This window comes from Podarcis erhardii (genome assembly GCF_964252035.2).
Source record: "Podarcis erhardii genome assembly, chromosome: 13".
In the NCBI taxonomy this organism is placed as follows: domain Eukaryota; kingdom Metazoa; phylum Chordata; class Lepidosauria; order Squamata; family Lacertidae; genus Podarcis; species Podarcis erhardii.
In genome coordinates, this window is record NC_138502.1 from 3,763,961 (window position 1) to 3,777,537 (window position 13,577).

The 13,577-nt window shown below is 50.8% G+C and overlaps 1 protein-coding gene across 1 annotated transcript in view; it reads left to right on the forward strand.

Annotated features, from left to right (window-relative positions):
• Positions 1-13,577, forward strand: part of DNAH2 (dynein axonemal heavy chain 2) — a 141,691-nt gene that overhangs the window by 41,969 nt on the left and 86,145 nt on the right. The window contains exons 14-19 of the mRNA XM_081835573.1: positions 5,177-5,391; positions 5,950-6,096; positions 9,555-9,711; positions 11,587-11,826; positions 12,244-12,432; positions 13,137-13,284. Of these exons, the coding sequence (XP_081691699.1) occupies positions 5,177-5,391; positions 5,950-6,096; positions 9,555-9,711; positions 11,587-11,826; positions 12,244-12,432; positions 13,137-13,284 (1,096 nt within the window). The remainder of the gene's footprint in view (positions 1-5,176; positions 5,392-5,949; positions 6,097-9,554; positions 9,712-11,586; positions 11,827-12,243; positions 12,433-13,136; positions 13,285-13,577) is intronic.

Genomic DNA, 13,577 nt, shown 5'->3' on the forward strand with positions numbered 1-13,577 from the left:
CAAACCTCCCCCCACACGGCTCTTCGCTCTGTGCACACTTGAAAATTGAAATTGCCAAAATCCGCGTTAGGATGTAAAGGAAAGCTGCCGGTAGATCAGATCCCTTCTGAACCTCCCTGTCCAAAACCGGCTTCTCCCCTGCCTGGAGCCTTCCCTTTATGTTGATATTAGCTGGCAAACGCCTGGACCCCGGAGCTCCCCTGCCCTGCTTCTGATGTTTGTTGTGTAATGGCGAGGTGTGCTAGTCCCTGAACGCTGCTCTTGGCAGGCAGAGGAAACAGGCACTTTCATATTCTCTCCCCCCCCCCCTCTTTCTCAGCGTTTCTCAGGCCCAGGGTGTGTGGGATGCAAACGGTTTTGCTATGCTGTGTGGCAAGAAGCCTGCGGACGGCCAGGGCTCAAGGCTTCCCACTGGGATTGCCTGATTTCTCAAGTGCTGCGGGCCAAGTTGCAAGCTGAGATGGGGGTCATCAGACAACTGGGCATGAAGACAAAGGCACACGGGTGGGGGCGTTTGTGGCCTGGGTGGGAGGGAAGAAGCCCAGCGGGACGGGTGAATAACCAATAAGTCTGGCGGCAGAATATGGGAGGTCTAGCAAGGCTGGGAAGCAGAGTTTGCTTTGGGAGCCCTTACTGATTTCTGTCTCTCTTTCTCTTTCACTCGGTTCTAGAGCAACTCTCCCCAGCCAGCTTCCCTCCAGATGTTTTGGACCACAACCCCTGTCAGCCCCAGCCAGCACAGGTTGTGTGATGGAAGTTGTAGTCCAAAACATCTGGAGCGCTCCGGGCTGGAGAAGGCTGTCTAGAAACCTGCTGAGGTCAAGCAAGGAAAAAGTGAAGCCACCACTGGGGCTGCGATCTCCTGGGTGACGTGGATGCCATTAGGCAGTTGAATGCACACGCCTACCCTGTCCGTTTCCCTTGCTCCCACTCCACCCTCCACGTGGCCCATAGCTGGCAACCCACGCTACGTCACTGTTGTCACTTGACACATCAACTCAGAACCTGATTTGCACCCCACAAAGGCTTGGGTTTCTTGCAGTCTTCTTTTCACAAAGTAAGTTTCCAGCCCTCCTGACTGGGTGCTTCAGAATTAGAACTCAGGACTGTCGGTGTGGAAGCAGATACTTCAAGCAACTGGGCCAGTCTGGAAGCTGAACTCAGCCCACCTTCCCCTGCCATTTTGCAGGAAATCCCTGGCCTTGATAGGCTCTTGAATTGATTGATTATTGATTGATTGATTGGACTTGCAGGGCTGCATACAACTAACTTTTGCTCAGGGTAGACCCACTGAAATGAATGGTCCGTAGTTAGCCATGACCACTAATTTCAGTGGGCCTGCTCTGAGTAAAAACCAGTTGAATATAACCCATGATCCACTTTTTGAGAAAAGGTATCACAAAGCAGTTTACAATATATAAAATAGGATTTTAAAAACCTGTACAGGATACCACATAAAGCATACAAAATGTCCTTTCATGACTGTGCCTACACCTATAACAATGAACTCCACCAGACCCCAATATGCCAGCCCTGATTTATGACTTGTTATTATTAAATTTATTACCAGCAGATCCCAGGACAGGTTACAACAATTTACAATTCAGAATTAGAAAACAGTCACAGGAGTAGGAATTCATAGTCTCCAACTGCCCTGAAAATTCCAGGACTGTCATGAAAGCCCATAACCCAAATTATCAAGGGGCTTTCCATTCTGTGGGAAGCGGGAGGCACTGTGGGTTAAACCACAGAGCCTGGGGCTTGCTGATCAGAAGGTCGGCGGTTCGAAACCCCGTGACGGAGTGAGCTCCCGTTGCTCGGTCACTGCTCCTGCCAACCTAGCAGTTCGAAAGCACGTTAAAGTGCAAGTAGATAAATAGGTACCGCTCCGGCGGGAAGGTAAACTGCATTTCTGTGCACTGCTCTGGTTCGCCAGAAGTGGCTTAGTCCTGCTGGCCACATGACCTGGAAGCTGTATGCCGGCTCCCTCTGCCAATAAAGCGAGATGAGTGCCGCAACCCCAGAGTCGTCTGTGACCGGACCTAATGTTCAGGGGTCCCTTTACCTTTACCTTCTGTGCAGTGTTTCAGTGTGTTACTGAAAGTTCAGAGGAAGCCTGCTGAATCTCAGAAGGGATGAAGTTTCGCTGCTGCAGGGCCGCTGTTGAGAAGGCCCTATTATGGGTTTCCACCGGCCTCATTGTGTCCACTTGTGGTTGTCCAGAAAACACGTATAACCCTTTTCTGTTCTGATCTTGAACTTCCTCTGTGCTGCACTTTTTTTTACCTCCCCTGCTGCTACTGGAATTTACCCAGTCACTTGCGCCCAGGGAATACTTTCCTGGCTATGTACATTCAAAGGAAAAAGCAAAGTTCAGAAACGAGGGGTTTGGAACATGCCTTTTGGTAGACAGCGTCCCGGGGGAAGAATGATACGTGCGTCAGCACATATGTTTTGGATCTGATTCCTTCTGATCACGCAGCTCCCCTTGCAGTATTATTTAGCATGGGATTTCCCAGCTGCTGACAGGTAGGGGATCTGTTCACACATGACTGGAACGCAGCTGCTGCTTTTGCGGTGAGGCTTGCCAAGTCTGGACAGAACGTTCTAGCTCAGAGAATGGGCCGCCTTTGATACAGGAGCGCCATTGTCCTTGGATAAGGAGATGAGGGCAGTCTTGGGGTCCCCTTGTTTCAAGGAAGTATGGGGAGAAGAAGACACATTATTCCACAACAGGTTTTGTTCCTGCCAGGAGTGCCAGTGTGGCTGCTCAGAGCTGTGGGTGCCATGCAGCATGCTTGGCCCTGGCACTGAAATTTGTGGGTGCCCGGGCACTCAGGGCCCTAAGGAGTTGGCACTTACGGTTACCGTATTTATGCCAGGGGAGTAAGTAACTTTGGAGAACAGCTCAGTAGGGCATGGATTTAAACTTCCCTCCGTGCTGTGATCCTTTGGGGTCTGTTGCATGCGGTGAAAGCATTCAATACTCGCCACTTTGCCGCACTGCTAACCCCTGCTCTGTTGCATTTTAGGAGTGGGGAGAAAGAAAGAAATGGATATAAAGCTAATGCTATTAGGGAAGGCTTAAAGTGATAGAGTTGATTCCTAGAGAACTGAGGCTACAGAGAAGGAAATGGCTACGGCAATCTATACAGCCAGAATAACAACACAGTTGGTCATCAACACCTGGGGAAATTGTGCAGCTGAGTTTAAAAAAATAAGTTGGATTTTATTAGCACTGAGCATGGGAAATGCAAGAGGGGGATTTTTGTTCGCAGTGCTGTGCAAATGCCCTTTGAGTGAACAAAGTGTGGCTGTTCCACAGTCAGTGTCCCGTTTGGAAGCAGGCCAAGCTGTCCCTTCTCTGCTGGGTCCTTGTTGAAGGCCATCGGCGTTAACACCCAGGCCCACGGCATGGTTTCCTGAGTGTTGGCTGGGAGACCATCACGCTGGGGAAACCAACAAGTGGTGCCTGATTCAGCTTTGCTAATGACAAAAGCTTCTTAAAAGCTTTTTATATTTTTTATTTTGGCACTAATAATTGGCCCAATTTTTCTAGGTGACATATGTTGTTTTCTTTAGTACACCCACCAGAAAGAGTTTAATGGGCAACCAGGATTTTATTTTCCCATTTCGTTTGTGCCCACCGTTGACCCAAGTAGCGAACTAATGTTCTAGCTGAGCTCAAGACTGGGGGGTGGATCCTGGGGGAGGAAGGAAAGGGGGGGGGCGGGCGTGAAAAGCAGGTGAGCCTCAAAATCATCAGCTGCTCCGCTAGCATTCCTTCCTTCCGACTTGCAAAGACTAGGGTGTGTGCTGTGATAATTAAGTTAATATTACCCCTTTCCCAGTTAGGCATAGTCACATACACTCTTCCAGTGCAAAAGGGGAGCCTGAATACAGGTAGAGAACCAGGACGCTGCGTTTTACTATGATGGGAAATGGTGGTTGTCAACTTGCCGTATTTCTGTGCTTAGGAGAACATGAATCTGCCGGAACATTTTAAGTGAACAGGAGAGGCAGAGCATCAGTCCCTGACGGCCTCTCAGGTGATGGAAAAGACCCTGTGCCCAGATGCTTCTTCGCATAGTGCACAGTTAAACTGTGGAACTCCCTGCCACAGGAGGCAGCGACGGCCACGAGCTAGAATGGCTTTAAAAGGGGGTTAGACAAATTCATGGAGGAGAAGGCTATTGGTGACTACTAGCCAGGGTGACTATGTCCGGTCTTTGCTGTCGGAGGCGATAGACCTCTGAATGCCAGTCAGTTTCTGGGGATTACATGTAGGGAGAGTGCTGTTGTGTTCTGGTCCCGCTTTCCAGTTTCCTACATTTTGGGGCCCCATGAGAACAGGATGCTGGACTAGCATGTCGGCCTGATTCAGCTGGGTTCTTCTTACGTTGGAGAGCCACTGCTGCTCAAGAGTGGATGGGCAAATCCCTGGGCCTGCATCTTCAGTGTGTAAGAAGGTTTGTTGTTCTTGTTGTTTAGTCGTTTAGTCGTGTCCGACTCTTCGTGACCCCCTGGACCAGAGCACGCCAGGCACTCCTGTCTTCCACTGCCTCCCGCACTTTGGTCAAACTCATGCTGGTTGCTTCGAGAACACTATCCAACCATCTCGTCCTCTGTCATCCCCTTCTCCTTGTGCCCTCCATCTTTCCCAACATCAGGGTCTTTTCCAGGGAGTCTTCTCTTCTCACGAGGTGGCCAAAGTACTGGAGCCTCAGCTTCAGGATCTGTCCTTCCAGTGAGCACTCAGGGCTGATTTCCTTCAGAATGGAGAGGTTTGATCTTGTTGCAGTCCATGGGACTCTCAAGAGTCTCCTCCAGCACCAGAATTCAAAAGCATCCATTCTTCGGCAATCAGCCTTCTTTATGGTCCAGCTCTCACTTCCATACATCACTACTGGGAAAACTATACGGACCTTTTTTGGGAAGGTGATGTCTCTACTTTTTAAGATGCTGTCTAGGTTTGTCATTGCTTTTCTCCCAAGAAGCAGGCGTCTTTTAATTTCGTGGCTGCTGTCACCATCTGCAGTGAGCCCAAGAAAGTCAAATCTGTCCCTAACCCTGCACACCTCGCTGGCCATCTTTGCAATCAGCGGTGTGTCTGTTGCCTCCCGGGAGCTGCCTTGCGTGCCTCCTGAGCAGGGCCCTCTCCTCTCCTCCTTGGCAGTGTCTCACCAAGGCCCACTTCATCCCCCACATTGGGACCGGAGAAGAGAGCTTCCAGACCTACCAGCTGCTCATCCAGGCCATGGACGAGATTGAGCGGAAGACCTTCCATGAATGGACCCAGACCCTGGACAAGGACAGCCTAAAACGCCTGGACACCCCTCTCCTCATTTTGAGCACGGAGAAACCCGGGATGCTGGACATCAATTTTGACAAGTGAGCAAGCTGATTGGTGGCGGTGGCGAACCTTGCACTGTGGAGCCGATTTGTTAGCCGATTCAAATGTCTTTTGTCTCATCTGTTTAATCTTCCATTCTATTTCCTGATTCATCAATTTCATATATTGTACCTGATGTAGCTTTATCTCTTTCAGGATCTCCTGTGATTTTGGTTTTGCCCTCAGTCTCTTTTCTCCTTCCTTTATTTTCTCCAAAATTTACCCCTTTTTTTCATTTTGAGCTCTCTTCTTAATTGCATTCTGCTGTATCAAAAACCCTCTCATAACTGCTTTGCTTGCGTCCCAAATTACTCTTTTTTCAGTAGTGGTATTCATATTTATCTCAAAGTATTCTCTCAAGTTTTTTGGGGGGGCCTTTTTGATCATTTCCTCATTCCTAAACAAAGAGTCATTCATCCTCCATCTAAAGGAGCCAATTGGTGTTAATGTCATTTCCATCTTCACGGCATTGTGGTCAGAGCAGTGGAGCCTGGACATGTCTTGGGAGGCCAGGCGCCCCTCCCACCCCCTTGTGCCTCTGTCCCTTCTCTTTCCAGGCATTTGCTGAAATTATTTGTGGAAATCCACTACTGGGAAAGGGTTCTCTTTGAGATCCCCCACTACGTGGTCGAGGTTTACGAAAGGAAGGAGGACCTGCGCAACCTGAGAGAGAACCTGCTGCTGGTGGCACGAGACTATAACAGGTACGCTGCCCATTTCGGGAGGGCGATTGCTCTCTCCCGCTCTCGTCATTTGCAGATTCTTTAGCTGCGATTCCTGCATTTGGGGGGGGGTGGACTAAATGACCCCTTGCTGCCCCTTCCAGTTCTACAGTTCTGTGGAATAGAACTGGTGAATTTCACAAACGCTGGTGCCTCTCGCCTTACAGCCAGCCAAGGCTAATTTGTCCTCCCTGCCTACTGTAATCAGTGGCCTGGGTTATGCCACTTAGGACAGAAGGCAGCTGCTTTTTTGAATCTCTGGTTAACACGTGTCTGGATGGCAGTTAACAACCAGAGGCACCTTTTAGCCGCTCCTCCCACGCTCATCTGAATGCCCCCCCCCCATTGCTTTGGAAAGGATTTGAATGTTATGATTTGTAAAGGGTCTGGCACTGTGCAAAGATGGCGGCGTTCCTTTGTTTCGTGGAAATGTTTCCAGGTGTCTGGATTGCAGTGCGGGGCAGAGGGGGCTCTGGGCCCTAGAAGCTTTGACCTCAAAGGCCAGGGCTGATCCTGTGGTCCATTCGTAGCACCTCCTCTTGTCTCACTAAAGGAATTCTCCTTCGGTGGTGGGTGGTATCCGTATACAGTGGTACCTTGGGTTACATACGCTTCAGGTTACAGACTCCGCTAACCCAGAAATAGTGCTTCAGGTTAAGAACTTTGCTTCAGGATGAGAACAGAAATCGCGCAGCAGCAGCAGCAGGAGGCCCCATTAGCTAAAGTGATGCTTCAGGTTAAGAACAGCTTCAGGTTAAGAACAGACGTCTGGAACGAATTAAGTACTTAACCCGAGGTACCACTGTATGTGTTTTAGATTCCACTTGATTTTGTAGACAGGGCTATGCAAAACAGACTTGGGGGCTTCATCCTCATGGAAAAATCCTTTTCCCCCTGCCCCCAGTTCATGCTCCCTCTGAAACCCTCAGTCTGCAACAGCGGCCTGGCTGGACCATTCTCTTTAGGGAGGAACGGGGCTAAAACAAACACGAGGCACACAGAAAAGTTATTTGGGAGGCCTGGGGCAAGCTCTCCCACCTGGGCAATGGAAAACTCCCAGTTCTTCCTGCTTCTGTTTTCTGGGAGGGAGGACATCCCACCGTCCTTCTCCTCCTTGCCTGGCTTGTGACGGTCCAAGGGATGCTGTGTTGGCAACGTACAGAAGCAATGCCTGCAGCCCCCCATCCCGAACCCAAGTGTTGCCACTGTCGCCTCTCCTGCCGCAGGAGGGTTCAGTTCCTCCCGCCACCCCAACTCCCACATGCTCTGGTGGGTGGTTGCAGGGGGGGGGGCTGATCAGGAGGTTCCTGCGGCATCAGCCTCGCTTCCATATTATGGCGTCGCCGCGTTCATAAGGCGATCAGAAGAGCGGTTTGCTTCCTAACTAAAATTTCCGAAGGTGTGTTGGGCAAGGAGGGGGCTTTCTCTCCCTCCCCCCTTTTGCTTTGCCACAGTCTCCTTTTTGAAGTGTGACACGGAGGCGTTTCTCTGCAGAGAAAGTGTTGTTTGAAACGAGCTTTGTCTTGGCAGCTGTATTTTTATCATGACACAAGTGTAAGCATTTCTTTTGTGCTAGCTTTTTTCCCACTTGGGAATTAATTGGAGACCAAGCTGGTGCGGCGGGAGAGAAATGGGCAGCAGCATTCAATCCCTCTTTCTCATCAAACTCTCCCTGTTAGCTCAGGGAAGGCTGCCTGAGACCATCCTGTGCGCTGGGCTTTTATTTGGTTCAGCATTCAGATGCAAGAGGCTTTTAAGATACACACAGGGGAGAATCGCGCCCGCGAATCCCCCAGGTTAATTAGTCTGGGATAAAGACCACCTCCTCATTCTCTATTAACAATCACCAAGGCAGACAAGAATAAATGACAGTTTGCCCTAAATAGGGACTGAAACTGTGTGCGCAATTCTACTTAGCGAAGACTGTGAGTAAAAGGTAAAGGAAAGGTTTAGATTGCCAGTTCTCCTTACGTAGCGATGGCCACCAGGTCAGACGGTTTTAAAAAGGAATTAGATGAATTCAAGGAGCAGTCAAAGCGCTGTTAGCTGTGATGGCTATGTGGAACACCCATGTTCAAGGGCAGTCTATATCTGAATAGCATTGGTTCTGAGGAGCAACAGTTGGGAAGGTCTGCTATCTTCATTCTCCTCGGTTGGCTCTAGTGGGAAATGGGAAGCTGGTCCAGGTGGTCCATTGGTCTGATCCAGCAGCCGGGCTCTCTGACAGCATTCTTTTTATATATATATATATATAATATTTTTTATTAATTTTTAGCATACTAAAATTTTAAAGACGTACCACACAAATTTTTATACATATATCCTTGTTTGGACTTCCTTCAGCATCTCTGATAGCCTCCCATCTTGATTATTTCTCCTGCAATTCTTAACTTAATACAGTGGTGCCTCGCAAGAGGAAATTAATCCGTTCCGTGAGGCTCTTCGTATAGCGGGTTTTTCGTCTTGCAAAGCAAGCCCATTGACAGCTTAGCGGATTAGCGCTATTAGCGGTTTAGCGGCTTTTAGCGGATCAGCTGATTAGCAGCTTAGCGGCTTAGGAAAAGGGGGGGGAGGGGGAAAAACCCGCAGGAACTCGCAAGACATTTTCGTCTTGCGAAGCAAGCCCATAGGGAAATTCGTTTTGTGAAGCGCCTCCAAAACGGAAAACCCTTTCGTCTAGCGGGTTTTCCGTCTTGCGAGGCGTTCGTCTTGCGGGGCACCACTGTATTGCCTTTACATTTTCTAACAAATCATTTCTCCCTTTCCATTTTTACAACATTTCTTAAATTACTCCTCACAGAACTTCTTGTAGTCCCACAAACATAATCTGATAATCACTAATACTTTTCCGATACTCAGTAAATTTAGTCCGGTCTTCGTTAAACCTCTGGTCCCGCCGGTCTCGGATCCTTCCTGTTCGCTTGTCTAATTCTGCGTAGTCCATCAATTTCATCCTCCATTCTTCTAATGTTGGTAGTTCTTCTTGCTTCCATTTTTGGGCCAATAATATTCTTGCTGACAGCATTCTTAAGGGAACATGTATATATGTCCATAGAGATTTGCGCCAGTCGCGCCTCAGAGACCTGCAATCACAATGATTTAGGGCAAATCAGGTGCACCTGGAAGGAGCCACCATGATGTGAATGATTGATTACCTGCCATTCACCCTCAGAAGGTCCCAGGGTGGGTTGCTGTAACACAAACAGCATAGTCCAGAACCGCACAAAACCAGCCCCAGATGCAAAGACAATTATGCACTAACGAAGAGCGTTCAGGTAGATCGCAGAAATACTTTTCAGCCGTCAGGGGCTAGGGCCGTGTATTTTGGCTGCAAGACTTTGGTCTTTGCAACCTTTTGGCCGGTTTGGTGGGGAAGAAGGAAGGGCTGCTTCTGTGGCTGGGTCTCATCCATCTCCCCCCCTGCCGCCCCTGGTGCTCAGGATCATCAGCATGCTGTCTGCAGAGGAGAGGGGCCTCTTCCGGGAACGCATCCGCTACCTGGACAGGAAGATCCAGCCTGGCCTGAAGAAGCTGCTCTGGTCCCTCAAAGGAGCAAGCACCGTCTTTATATCGGAATGCCGGCTGCACGCCAGCAAGGTCAGGCTCAGGGGCGTCTTAACCACAGGCAGATTTTGTGCCAGATTTTGGAGGGCGCCACAGGCTGAGTGTCCGGGAAGGAGAGTCAGGGCTTTCTCCCTTCCCCGCTCTGGGGCAGCCCGCTCCTCTCCTCTCAACCACCCATCGGAGCGTGCTGCGTCCGGCTCAGGGAAGCCCCTTTGCGTCCCCTCCTGCTGGGGCTGCCTGGGCGCCTGGTGGGGGCAATCGGGTGTGTCTCTCCCACCCCTCTCTGGCTGCGCCGCTGCTTGCGTGCCTCCCTGCGGAGTCTGCGAGCAGAGCAGGGAAGCGCCCTGTGCAATCCTGGCACAGAGTGAGGATGGGACAGCTGGTGGGCCACCTGATCTGCTTGCTGGCCCTTTCCCAGACGGGGGCAGGTAAGGGGCGCCGGGCACTTAGAGGGAGGCTTCCCGGGAGGCCGTCCGGGCTGCGATCCGGGCGCCTCTTACTTACGTGCAGCACTGAGCGTGCATTGGACCATGCGATGTAAACTAGCCGGACCAAAATCCCCCCTCCTTTAAAAAAGGCTGGCAACTCTGGGAAACGGGGGGGAGGGGCAGCGAGATATTTGCACCACGGCGCTGGATATGCTTAAGACAGCCCTGGTCAGGCTGATTTCTGCCCTGGGGTGCTGGGGACCTTGCAGGCCGTGGGAGGTCTTCCCTTCCCAGACCTCTGAGGGACAAGGTGGGCGGGCAATTCTAGGGATGTTCTGGGCAGGCTTTCCTTTCTCCAAAAGATCTGTTCTACCTTTGGACTTGTCTGCTCTCCACACCACTTACTGTGCCACGCAAGCCCCTACTTTTCGAACTGGGGCGTATCTACACTTCCTCTTGTTCCACCGCTTTCCTCTGGGGGAAACTGCTCTTCACCGCTCAGTTGGAGCAAATGGCAATTCGAGTTTCCCCCAGATTGCTATTTGTTCCGATCTATCGCTAAAGAACGGGGTCTCCTTTGGAAAGGAGCGGAGCAAGGGGAGAAGACCCATGCTTTCTAGGCAGCGCACAAGTGAAGTTTGGACGAACTCCTGATTGGGAGACAGTTCTCTGAGCTTCCTCTCTGCTGCAGAGAGAACTTCTAAAAAGGAGCCAAAGCCCCTCCCCCCGACTTGGCCAGCCCCTCTTGTTGCCGCCCCCCTTGTCTGAAGTCTTTTCCCACCCCCACAGTTATCCTCTGCTTGGCACCCCTCCTGTCCTCCACCTCCTGTGACTGTGGCTTCCTGTGGTGTTATCACAGTGGCGTGGACATCTGGGGCTATTGGTTTTTTAAAAATTTTTATTATGTATTTTGTGGTTTTAGATAATGTTTTTATTCTGTGAACCATCCTGAAACCCCTGCATATAGGGTGGTATATAAGTTCAAATCATCATCATATGCAGGCAGGGGATGATGACAAAAGGGGGGACAAGTCCTCTCTCCCCAAATGAGCCACAGCCCCCAGATACCCACCTTTCCATCTTCCTACTGTTAGTATTATTGTTACTATTATTTTAAATGCATGTTTAGCATCTGTAGAACCTAGGTGATAGGAGGCCAAATGTACAGGCACTATTCTTGTGAGAAAAAAGCCTTCAAATGTTTTAACTTCTCCCCCTCTCGGCAAAATCCCTGCAGAAGCACCTACCTGGCAGTGCTGCGAGGTGAAGTCTGCTCTTTTCCTCGTGGCTCCAGGGCTGCTCTGCCCAGGAGGTCTTTAAGCAGGATTTCCCCAGGCCTCTCCTAATGCAGCAAGGAGGCTGGTCTCCGCACTAGGCATATGGGTTTGGTGCCTCTTCCAGCGCTAAGTCTGCCCCGCTTTCCCCTCCTGAACCTACTTAAGTCTCTTCCTCCCCCCTTCCCTTTGGCTTTCCCACACAGGTGCAGAACATTGTGAATGAATACAAGGCCTCCACCTTGGCCATCGCCCGCAAGGCCCAGCAGATAAGCGAGGCTTTTCTGGTGCGCATCACTGGCAAAAGGGTCTACAACGACCTGGAGTTTGAGGAGGACCAGGAAGACCACCGGGACTTGGTGCAGAAGAAACTGGTCGCCATCCACGAAGAGTGCATTGACATCATGCGGCAGACATACGAAGTCTTTAAGAACGATGGGCCAGAGGTGAGGAGGCCGGGGAAAAAGCCAGTCTTACTGCTTTGCGCAGCCTCCTTTGGAGTGCTTTGGAAAGAGCTGAATGACGCTGAAGGGAAGTGAAGCACATTGCGTGTTTGATTCCTGTATCTGCCAGCAGGTGGTGCTGTTGCTTCCCTTAGCTTTGTTGTGAGCTTTGTTGTGGAATGACAGACCCAGCAGAGGCCGTGACATTTCGCTGAAGTGCTGAGTGTGCATATGGAGGAAGGTGGGGCCGTCTGGGCATCGGGCCAGCTGTTCCCTCATTAACAGGCTCCACTTGTCCTTGGCATCCCTGGGCAAAGTTGCTTCCAGAGGGATTCCAGAGGGCACAACGGACATGCTTGATCCTAGAAAGAGTCGACATTTCCCCACTTGTCCTTCCTCCCCCTCCTCCTGCCCCCCCAGGTCCACCAGCACTGGTACAACTACACCACGAAGATGGACCGGATGATGGAAGACGCCCTGCGCCTCAATGTCAAGTGGTCCCTGATGGAGCTCTCCAAAGCCATCAATGGCGACGGCAAGAGCAGCCCCAACCCCCTCTTCAGGGTGAAGGTGATTCTGCAGGACAACTATCCAGGCCAGACCCCTCAGGTGAGCCTCTTGCCGCCTCCCACCTCGGCCTGCCCCATAGCTCTTCAGGGAAGCTGCTCCGAAGCCCCACACCTCGCCATTCACGTAGTTTAATTTTGAAATGCAGGACCCCAGTGTCACGTCGGAAATCAATTGCAGGGTGGGAAGAATGTGTGTGGATGCCGCTGCATCACATTTTGGAATTGCACATGATGATTGTGGTGAAATAAGCCTTTTAAAAATACAGTGGTGCCCCACAAGATGAATGCCTCGCAAGACGGAAAACCCGCTAGACGAAAGGGTTTTCCGTTTTGGAGGTGCTTCGCAAAACAAATTTCCTATGGGCTTGCTTTGCAATGTCTTGCGAGTTCCTGCGGGGTTTTTTCCTCCCCCCCTTTTTCTAAGCTGCTAAGCCGCTTATCTGCTTATCCGCTAAGCCGATAAACCGCTAAAAGCCGTTATTAGCGCTAATAGCGCTAATCCGCTAAGCCGTCAATGAGCTTGCTTCGCAAGACAAAAAAACCGCTAGACGAAGAGACTCGCGGAACGGATTAATATCGTCTTGCGAGGCACCACTGTATTACCAGGAGATTTTCTTTCTGCTCAGGTCCCAGCCCTAGCCTGGGGCTCTGGGGTGGAGAGCGATGCTCCTCGCTTCTTCTCTAGGGAGTTTGCTTTGGGCTTCTTCCCCCTTCCTGATGAGCCGTTCCCTTTGGCTTCTGCAGGTGGAGTTTTCTCCAACGCTCGCCCAGCTGGCCAGCATGGTCAATGACATCAGCACCCACCTGATCAACAGCATCTCTGTCTTCCGCCACCTCCCAGAGATCCTCGTCAGGCGCAAGTTTCCCCGGGACCCCATCTACCTCCTTGTGGGTAAGAAGGCTGCTTTGGCTTGAAGGCGTTGCCCAGGCAGCTCAAACTGTCGGTTCTTCACAGACAGGCCTTCTTTGTGGCTTCTGTCCCTCTCCCATGCCAGATCCAAGGGCACTGGGCCACCTCCTCTCACATTCAAAGCTTGCATCAAACAAAGCCCACCAGGACTGGGCGCTTCCGAGCCCAGCCAGGAATGACAGTCAATTCCAATGTCTTATTCAGTTACTTATTTAATATTTTATTTCGGGATTTCTTACCCCAACCTTCAGCCGGGTTCCTGAGATGGCTTAAAA